Source organism: Amblyomma mixtum, chromosome 5 (genome assembly GCF_055824585.1).
Source record: "Amblyomma mixtum isolate Tamu chromosome 5, ASM5582458v1, whole genome shotgun sequence".
Classification (NCBI taxonomy): Eukaryota; Metazoa; Arthropoda; class Arachnida; order Ixodida; family Ixodidae; genus Amblyomma; species Amblyomma mixtum.
Window position 1 is genome coordinate 2,350,447 of NC_143016.1, and position 10,032 is coordinate 2,360,478.

The 10,032-nt window shown below is 46.9% G+C and overlaps 1 protein-coding gene across 2 annotated transcripts in view; it reads right to left on the reverse strand.

Annotated features, from left to right (window-relative positions):
- Positions 1-9,851, reverse strand: part of Cdep (Chondrocyte-derived ezrin-like domain containing protein) — a 58,901-nt gene extending 49,050 nt beyond the window's left edge. For both annotated transcript variants that reach the window (XM_089543015.1, XM_089543014.1), the window contains exons 1-3: positions 9,717-9,851; positions 2,390-2,575; positions 2,139-2,243 (exon numbers count right to left, since the gene is read on the reverse strand). In XM_089543015.1, coding sequence (XP_089399141.1) covers positions 2,139-2,243; positions 2,390-2,530 — 246 coding nt within the window. In that variant the 5' untranslated portion in view covers positions 2,531-2,575; positions 9,717-9,851. The remainder of the gene's footprint in view (positions 1-2,138; positions 2,244-2,389; positions 2,576-9,716) is intronic.
- Positions 9,852-10,032: the final 181 nt, after the last annotated feature.

A 10,032-nucleotide genomic window follows, 5' to 3' on the forward strand; every position in this document is an offset into this window, starting at 1 on the left:
ACAGAGACAAAAGATGTGCACCTGGCTTCCCAGCGAATGCGTACAGTGTCGCTTGTTTCGACAATGCTTATCTTTGTCAGTGCATATGGTATCACAGGTGCACACTGCAGCATTCTTTTTATCTAATGTGAGGACACTGACGGTTTTGGACGCCCATGATGCCATCGAAGTGAAACCCTTTCAGCCTGCCTTGTACCTTCTCATGACATTTGAACGATCGTGTGAATGCCAAACAGACCAGAAACGCACAACGATACCTCATACAATACACTAAATCAAAATTCACCATGGCCACTGCTACATCGCACCCAATGGGATCAGCATGAGGAACAGCTTATTTAGAAAAATCAAACTTCTGCACTTTGCTTCTACGGAAAAATTGATCAGAACCATGAATTAGTCCTGTAGGAAAGCTGAAAACCCATCATAAAGGTACAAACAAGTCTAAAAATCTGCCGGCGGCTGTAAACTCTGCAGTCACTTCGGCTGAGGCCGAGGCAGCAGAATGCATAGTCAGGTTGCTGATGTCGATCACAGCGAAACCAAAACTCGATATGGGTATGCCATCCCTATCGCCAGCGGGGTGCTCAACATGAAAGACGTGTTGAAGCAGTTCACGAGCTCGCAACGCGAGTGACATGCAATGCAGTTGTTGCTAGCAATGCAAGTGCAAAAGTAACAAATCACTTTCTCTGCAAATAAAGGTCTTCATCATGAGTGGTCCACACCATGTTTTGGTGGGGTCTCTTAATGCCAGGATGCCAGGAGACGAATTTTGATGTTGTGAAACTTCAATTTTACTGATTTCTTATATCGAGGTTGAGTAACCTGACTAACGAATGTTTTCACGAGAACTTTGAGCGCAAGCGGTTATAAAATGACGCTGGCAATGGCTTGAATGCTGCTGCCATTTGTGCTTGCAAGGGAAGGGGTGCCTGCTCCTTGCTGCTGCGTGTCCGACGGACTCCCTGGGCTGGATTTGCACGGACGGTACAAGGAGGCAGGCAGCACACTGGTGCAATTGGCTCAGAGTCTCACATGCCAGGACAGACTGGTGAGCCCGTGTGTGCCCTCTCTGCCTGTCTTCACGAGTTACAGTGAAAAGACGAGAAGTGATCTGATGACCATCCTCCTATAAGTGCCAGCAGTAAAACCACCCACGGCTGGCTGTGTGCGTGAATAATGGCAGCTGCTGTTGCACAAAACACACACTCATTTTGCCCGTTTTATCACGCCCTTCAATGGCGCTTTAAGAGACTTGAGTCATTCCAGTCCAAGTGTAGCATTAGACCATTTTCGGTTCACTTTCAAAATCACTGTGCTAGACTGTTCAATGGAATGCCTTTCAAAGGGAATTTCTAAGGATAGGCATTTTTAAACACACAGCTTCCAAAAGCACGATACGATGTCCGCACAGGGGTGTCTGCTGGTTATGCCCATCCCCGCGCTCAACCGTGCTGCGCTTCACTAAAAACACACAGCCTAGACGTCGAGCTGCTGAACAGCCTTCCATGGAAATATGGCCCTGCAAATTCTGTTCCCTGATCTCTCCCAACTTCAACAAGGCTGTGTGAGAGTTGAGGTGCAGCCAGCTTTTGCAGAACATGCAGCAAATTTTTTGTCAGTCAACAACACACTGATGTGAAGGAGCGTTTTTCTATTGCCTAGTTTATGCTTCATTAACACATCTGAACTCCAATGAATCTGAGATCACGGTAGTAAATTTTTGCCTTCAATAGTCGTCTACTGAGAACAACCAGCTAAAAAGTGAATTTGTGGCAAGAGGCAGTACCTGCAAGAAGTATTTCTGAGCTTTAAAGAAATTAAAAACAATGGTCAATCACAAACTGCACAACGCAATGGTCTGCCAAAAACTGCCAGAAATAACACTCTTGATGCATCATAATGACCGCTCCTGAAACAAAACCCCTTTTGTTTTTTTTTTGTGATAAGACTGCTGCATCTAGCACCAGCTTCGAGTCTTCAATTGCCGCACACTGCAAGGTACACTTCTATCAGAGCTAACAAGAACTCCCATCCCAAAGCGATCAGCGAAGCCGAGGTGGCATAATACAGAACCCAGTGTGGGAACCTCCTCGAATCACTGCAGTGGCAAGCATAATGCAGAACTTGCGTGCCTTGGTCCCACTGCTGTCTGCATACTCGAGGCCAAAGTAGTCCACCTCAAGCAGATTGATGACTCTGCAGACTTGGTCAAACAGCACACGCCCCGCTGCCTTGTACTGAAAAGAAAAGACGTGAATCGTTGTATTGGTCACACTTTAGGTGACTCCCATTTCACTTCGCCTGAACCACACAGTGGCCAAAGTCTGCACAACCAGCACAGGAAAAACAACGCTACTAAGCTATAACTTGAATCAGTGCCCACCTGGACGTTGAAGGTGGCCACCGTGTCATCGAGCAGGTGCACCTGCACGGCCAGGGTGCGACTGCCGCCTGCCTGGCGGCCCCCTTCTTGGGTGGGGCTGCTGCTGCCACCCGGCCCTTCGGGAGGACACCCCGCTGCCATGGTGGGCCACCCTCACCATCAGCAGCCGCAGCCACCACTGCCCACCTGCACCGCCACCCAAACAAAATAACCTTGTGTAGTGCATCCCATAAGCTCGCTCAGTTTTGCTCCAGCTTAGTGGGAACCATGCACATCAAGCATCAATGTCTACAAAACACACAAGGCACTAATTTCGGAGGAGGCCACTGACTGCACACACGGGCCAAGATAGAAAAATTGTGTGTGTGTTGGGTTTTATGGCACACAAGCAGCTGAAGCTATCATGCGCCAAAACACAGCGTTGGTAAATCATTTTACAGCGCTAGCTGTTATCAGCTCATTACTTCAAAACGTGATGATGGTGGCGTCCGCACAGCTCGGCCGCCAAACATCTTACATATATAATGTGGATGCTCTGAGGCCTCTGCTATGACAGCCATGTAGTCAGAGCATCCACACTAATATAGCAACTCTAATACCTCTCCATTTCTTTGCAATCACTGGGAGGAAGAAAATGAAGGTGACCTATGATGACTGAAGACAACGAAGATGAGCTCCGATGGTTGTCATTGAAATGTCATGGCCCGACAGGAATGCTCGGCGGGGTGCCGTCTGCATAACACACCAGTGAAAATACACCTCCTGGCACCCACTAGTAAAAATTTTAGATGCAGCTCCTACATGCAAGACCAGCTCTTAATATAAGCCAGATGCACTCATCACTAGACCACTGCTGTGATGCTACATTAGAGCATCCACTCATATATGTCTCCATTTGCATTACAAAAACTTGTAACCATCCTCTGAGTTTTTAAACGGTCCCCTTGAGAACAGCTGCATGAAACCTGGCAAGACCGCAACAAAGGCTCAGCCACACAGCACTGCTCTACGGCTAACTGCCTTAACCCTTAAAAGCCCATAGTGTTTCTACTATGAAAAAATTGGCTAAATGTTTCAGAAACAATCTTTATTAGTCCCTCAAGCCATTTTCAAGCAAAAGAACGCATCAGCTTGTATGCGGTCGAAAACACAGCTATGGGAATATTCTTCCCTGTGGGCTATGAGGGCTGTCCTACTTATGGTGAAACTTCATGAAGCAGGGAACAACGCAGAGGTGAACCTTGCAAGTTGAACAGATGATCTTTGACCTCTTGTCGTTCTTGGCAGTGGAGCAATACCTGCAGCGCTTGTACGATGTTGCCCCTTCCGGGAAGTGGGGTGTGGCGGCGAAGCGAGTTTCATCTGGCACGCCAAGATTTTTTTCAGGCTTTTTGATGGAAGGTCGTCGTGGCGCAAGGGCAGCTGATCTTTTCCTGCTTGTGTAGCCATTGACAAGCTGCCTTGACAGCCTTATTAGGAAGTGTAGGTGGTCATCGCACCCAACATTTGACAGACGGTACAGCACATAGCTGTTTACAAGAGCGCAGTCAAGAATGAAATAAAAGAGACGCATCCACCACTTTCGAGACTTTCTGCTGACCGTGTAGTACTCCCTCAGCTGATCGAAGCGGTCTACTCCACGCATGTATTTCGTGTACTCGACTATAGCAAGAGGACACTGCAGGTCAATTTTAGTGCCATCCTTTGCTTTCTTGGAGACATTCACTGTGTGCGAGGGATTGTGGGCAGTCGTGAGTATGTTCACAAGCCTCTTGTCTTGCCACTGTAGGGCCGCCACATTCCCTTTTACACGGAAGGTGTGATCCCCTTCTTTCATCTTCTTCTAGTTCTTGAGAATCTCGGGAAGCCCTTTTCTTTGCTGTCGTACTGTGGCAACTGAATAGATACCTTCTTCGAAGAGGTTCTGGAGCAGTTCTGGCGACGAAAAGAAGTTGTCGAACACCACAAGGCACTCGGTTTGTGCCAGTTCCTCAGTGAACTTCTTTACCACACGAGTGCCTAAGCCGCTTCCATCACTCTCTTTTCCGGTATAAACGTCAAACTGGATCACAAAACCAGTAGTGGCATCTGCGCGCACCCAGAGTTTGAAGCCGCGCTTGATGGGTTTTAGAGGCATATACTGCTTGAAGGACTTCCTCCCCTTGAAACGAACCATGCTCTCGTCAATTGAGTAGCAGGAAGATGGTTGGTAGCACTCTCCAAATTTGCTCATTACTGACGTCATAAGAAGCCGTATCTTGTGCAATGGGTCATGACCTGGCTCACCTTTTGGCACTGACGTTGTGTTGTCATTCGCATGCAGAGCCCGTAAAAGCATAAAAAATCGGGATCTTGGCATGATGCAATTGATTGCAGGTACGGTGAGGTCGCTGTCGGTACACCAGTAATCCCTTCGGTTCTCGAGCTTGTGAAAACCCATCTTTATTATCATACCTAGAAATGCACGCATCTCTTGGATTGTTGTGTCTTTCCACCCTTTTAACTTTTCTTGTTTTGCAAACAAGTTGGTTTCGCGCACAAGAATTTCCTCAGCTTCACCGAACAGTGCCTCGAAAATCTGCAGAGGTGTGTAGGTCTCGGGGAGCTTTGACGACGCTGGCGGAAGTGACGAAAATTTCGGAATGTTTTTTTCATGCGGAAGAGAGCGTATGCCCCAATCTTCATCATCACTATCATGTTCTGCAACGCTATCGCTGCTGGAGTTGGCATCTGAGGAGTTGATGCAAGCTGCAATGCTGTCGTCTACATCTTTCGATCGGGTAACAACTGCTGCTGGCTCATCAACATCGTCATCTTCTTCACTATCCGTCGAGTGGTCTACATCGTCAGGAAGTGAAAAAAACAGATCTAAAGCCTCTTCTGCAGTCAGACGTCCGGCCATCTGGAGGCAGAGAAAAGATAGGGAAACTGGCCTGAGTTTCTGTGCAAAGCCCGTAGGGAAATATGTTCCCACATGACAGGCCTTATTCACACCACTTTTTTCTCAAATGACAGCTTGAATAAGGCTCTAAAACACTATAATATGTTAAAGGAGATTTCAAAATATCGATTGTATATAATTTACTTACTTCACGGGCAGCAGGGGACACAGCATCCGTAATTTGATCTCCTCGTGCCGATCGACGCGCGCCAGAGCGCTCGGAACGAAAAAAAGGCGCCAAGTTCCAGAAAACGTGCAGTGGCACCTAGCGGGTCACGAAAGAAACCATTGCTTTTTTTTAGCTATGTTTCTAAGACCTTACATTAGAGGGTGCCACAATATTGTAAGCGAAGTCACATGCCTTTGGCAAGTATAAGCATTTGAATGAAGTGGGAAATATATTCCCTGCGGGCGCTTAAGGGTTAACAAGAGGAGGTCACACAGAGAGGAGGTCACACGAGAGGACGCAGAAAGTCTTTCAACAAAATAATTTCCTACTCACACCAGCAAGTACCAATTTCCACACAGTACATAAGCAAATATGTCAGAAAAAGAATTCAGAGCCTTCAGTGCAGAGAGATTTTTCAAACTGTTTATTAGCTACTCAATCATCAATCTATTTCGGCCAGGTAGTGACAGCTGATCCAGATCATGAGAGGGAAATAACTAGAAGAATAAGAATGGGGTGGAGCGCATATGGCAGGTTATCTCAGATCATGAATGGCAGTTTACCAATAACCCTCAAGAGAAAAGTATACAACAGGTGTATCTTACCAATACTCACCTATGGGGCAGAAACGTGGAGGCTAACAAAGAGGGTTCAGCTTAAGTTAAGGACAACGCAGCGAGCTATGGAAAGAAAAATGATAGGTGTAACGTTAAGAGATCGGAAGCGGGCGGAGTGGGTGAGAGAACAAATGCGCGTTAATGATATCCTAGTTGAAATCAAGATGAAGTGGGCTTGGGCAGGGCATGTAATGCGAAGGCAAGATGACCGCTGGTCCTTAAGGGTAACGGAGTGGATTCCAAGAGAAGGCAAGCGTAGCAGAAGGCGGCAGAAAATTAGGTGGGAGGATGAGATTAAGAAATTTGCGGGAATATGGTGGCCGCGGCTAGCGAAGGACAGGGTTAATTGGAGAGGCATGGGAGAGGCCTTTGCCCTGCAGTGGGCGTATTCAGGCTGATGATGATGATGATCATCATCATCATCAATGAGACTTTCATGCATGTTGGTGGCAGTTTCAGGAGCAATGGTGGCAAAACTTTCAGCAGAGATCACTTGGTTACAGTGCACTAGAACTGACAGAGCTATGGGTGGGGGTCTCCATGTGAGCCAGCAGAGATCGCCTGGTTACAGTGCACTAGAACTGACACAGCTACAGGTGGGGGCCTCCATGTGAGTCAGCATAGACTGCTTGTTTACAGTGCACTAGAACTGACAAGAGCAACGGGTGGGGGTCTCCATGTGACCCCAACAATGTCGCCAGTAGCAACCTGCTTTTAAGAGTTTTCGATCGCAGCATCACCAATTAAGCCTTGTGCACTGGTAAGAAAGTGCCTTAGGACAGAGCTCCTTTCGGCCGCTTTTGTGCTTTGTGCAGGTCAGCACAAACATATACAATGTGTGCATGCTGCAAAATAAACTAAATGCAAAGAAAGCCACTATCCGTCCTTAGTCAGGTGCACTTTTCATTGATCAGCGCTTTGTTTTAGAAGTCTGACTTGACATCTCAGCAATATGTCACACTGATTGGAAGGAGATATATAAAACACAAAGCAAGCAAGCATGCACTGCTGTATGCATTGGGCCTCATTCCAAATGGCAATATGTCAGCAACAGGCTAGACTTCCTCTAGAAGTGAGTACAGAGGGAAGCTGGAAACCATCTGAAAAATGGTTTCAGTAACATGGGTATTATCTGAAGATCTGCACCAAGGCAAAGGACAGGCATGGGTGCATGAAGTGGCACATAAACCAACCAACATTGTCCCATATGCCCATTTTATACTGGCACTACATTCTGCAGAGTCAGCAGATTTAAACGCTGGCTGAATTCTCTGTTTTTCAACTAAACAGCTCCCTCTCTCTCTTCTGCCACATCAAAACATCACCTCTGCACTAATCACTGCTTTGGTAGTGCAGCGAGGAACTACTGAGATTGGGTATGCAATGGTTTTACATGCTCTGAGCACTGCCAGTACCTTTCCCAACTTGGCTGCACTGGTGTCCCTCAGACAGCCCTTCATGCAGATAACACAAAACAAAAATGACCAGGATTGAGACGGAGCTAGCCAGAGCTAGCCAGACCACTAGCCAACGTTTCGACAAGAGGGCTTCTGTTCGTCTTGTTCATTTTGTTTTGTGTTGTCAAGAACCCCACCTTCAAGCCTTTCACTCTACCGTGGATCTCCATGCAGATAAGACAACTGCAGAGAGTGTTTGGCAAATTCAGCATCCTGGGACAGGTTGCCCAGATATAACCTCTGTCCACATTCTGTTTAGGGCATCCCTGTAATTTTCTGTCTTGCTGCGCTTCATAAGCCCTTGGCACCAGTAATTCCTAGTGCGGCATGCATGTGCCGAGAAAAGGTCCCTGAAAGTCCAGGCCTATAAAGACAGGGTATTGCCAAGCAAGGAACCTGCCGCTGCCACCTCCAGCACTTTGCATTTGACGCAAGGTTGCACCTGGTGACAGACCAAGCACAATCCCTCCCTCGCCCAAGTTCATCCTTCCCTAAAATAAGTTGATTCACTGCAGCTTTTCCTTTCCTGCTGTGGCTGAAATCATCACTATCATCAGTCTCTATAAGTCCGCTGCAGGACAAAGGCCTCTCCCACTGGTTTCCTGTGTCAGCGGCGACCACGTTATGCCCATAAACTTCCTCATCTCTGCCACCCACCTGCTACACTTGCCCTCTCTTGGAATCCACCCTGTTACGCTAAGCGACCAACAGTTATCTTTTACCCACACTACACACCCTGCCCATTCTTTCTTATTTATTTCAGCTGGGATATTATTAACTTTCATCTGTCCCCTGACCCACTCTAGACTTAAGTGCTATTTTCTCTTCCATAACTCACTGCAGTCTCTACACTTAAGTTTCACGCCTCTTTGTCAGCCTCAAAGTTTTTGCCCCATATGTGAGTACAACTACTGCATGCTTCCCTCTTCAGGAATATTCGCAAGCTGTTCACTATGCTTCTTGCCAAATGCACTCCACATCATCCTTAACCTCCAACAATTTCACTCTCATGGTCTAGATCTGCAGTCACTATTTGCCCCCGATGAATGTACTCTTTTGCCACTTCTAACAACTCTTTATCCATTGCAAGCTGTCGTTACCTTTCAAAACAGTTGAAAACTACTTTCGTTTCTTCCGTAATAATTTTTCAACCCAGCATGTGCTGCATTTCCTCCTTTAGGTTAATCAGAAAGGCAATGTTGTCAGCAAATGGAAGGTTACTGAGGTACCCTCCAGCCTCTTTTACAATCTAGCCCTCTGAATATTTCCTGTGGTGAATAGAGGCATACAATTTGTGGTACCTTGACAGGCGCCAGTTGAAATGCGACGCACTAAAGCCGACTACAGCCGGGTTATCCTTGTGTTCAGCGCTTGGACAATGCGGACTAGATCACAAACCAACAATACACAGCAACCGATGGCACTCGCGATCTTGCTGGACTAGTAACCCGGAAGCGTTGAATCTAGAAACTAGCAGCTGCGGAGAGGTGTCGCTTTATTTGCAGGACACTGTGCCGCTCTAGCGCTCCACACAAGGCTGACGCAGATTTTGCACCCAATTAAAAGAGTAAATGCGTAAAACAACCTGCGGGTGATTGTGTATCACAGTTTGGCAGCCCAAGTTGCAGCACACGGACTAACTCCTAGAGGCGGCTAATGTGCAGGAGCACTTAGGACGGTGTCTTCTCATCTATCGCGCTACGATGACAGCTACTCTTGAAAAAATGACAAATGCGCAGCCAGATCCGGGTCGGGCACTTGCTCGAACCACTTGGCGCTAGAGGACGAGTGACGCCTCTGGTGGGCGACAAGGAAAAATGCTTGCTTGTTCAGCGTACGCGACAATTAAGCCGAACATTTGGTTGCAATCAGGCAGTGTGAGAAAGTGAAATTCTCAACCGATTCAAGTCGCGCGAAGCCGGAATTAACGCGAGCAACTCTGTTTAATCTAACGGGAGAGTAGTAAGGTAATAACTAGAAATCTGTAGAGGACATAAATGAGTTAAACAAACTTCATATATTTCCCCCTCAAGTGACAACGCCTCGCGCGGGGTTACGTTAAGAACCTGCCCATTACGCTACTGCTTAAAACAGAAGCATAAGGCAACGCATAAAAGCAAGCGGAAAGATGCTGGCTCCTCACCAATGTTCCATCGCACATCTTGGAGGAAAACTGCAGCACACACATCACGCAAATCAACGAACAGTACCGCGCGCAAGAGCAAGCGCCTTGGAGCAAGTCCACTGCACAAATAAAACTGCAACCAATTTGCGAGTTAAGGAGACTGGCCGCTGACTTACCATCTTGGCGCCTTTACTGCCGTAACTTTTACTGGGCTTTCTGTTATTATTTAAAATTACTTACTTATTTTATTTTTATTAATTATGTTTTATTGTTTGCGTAGCTAATAAAAACAAGCAGAGATAGTACTGGGTAAATCCGGATTAAAATAATTACA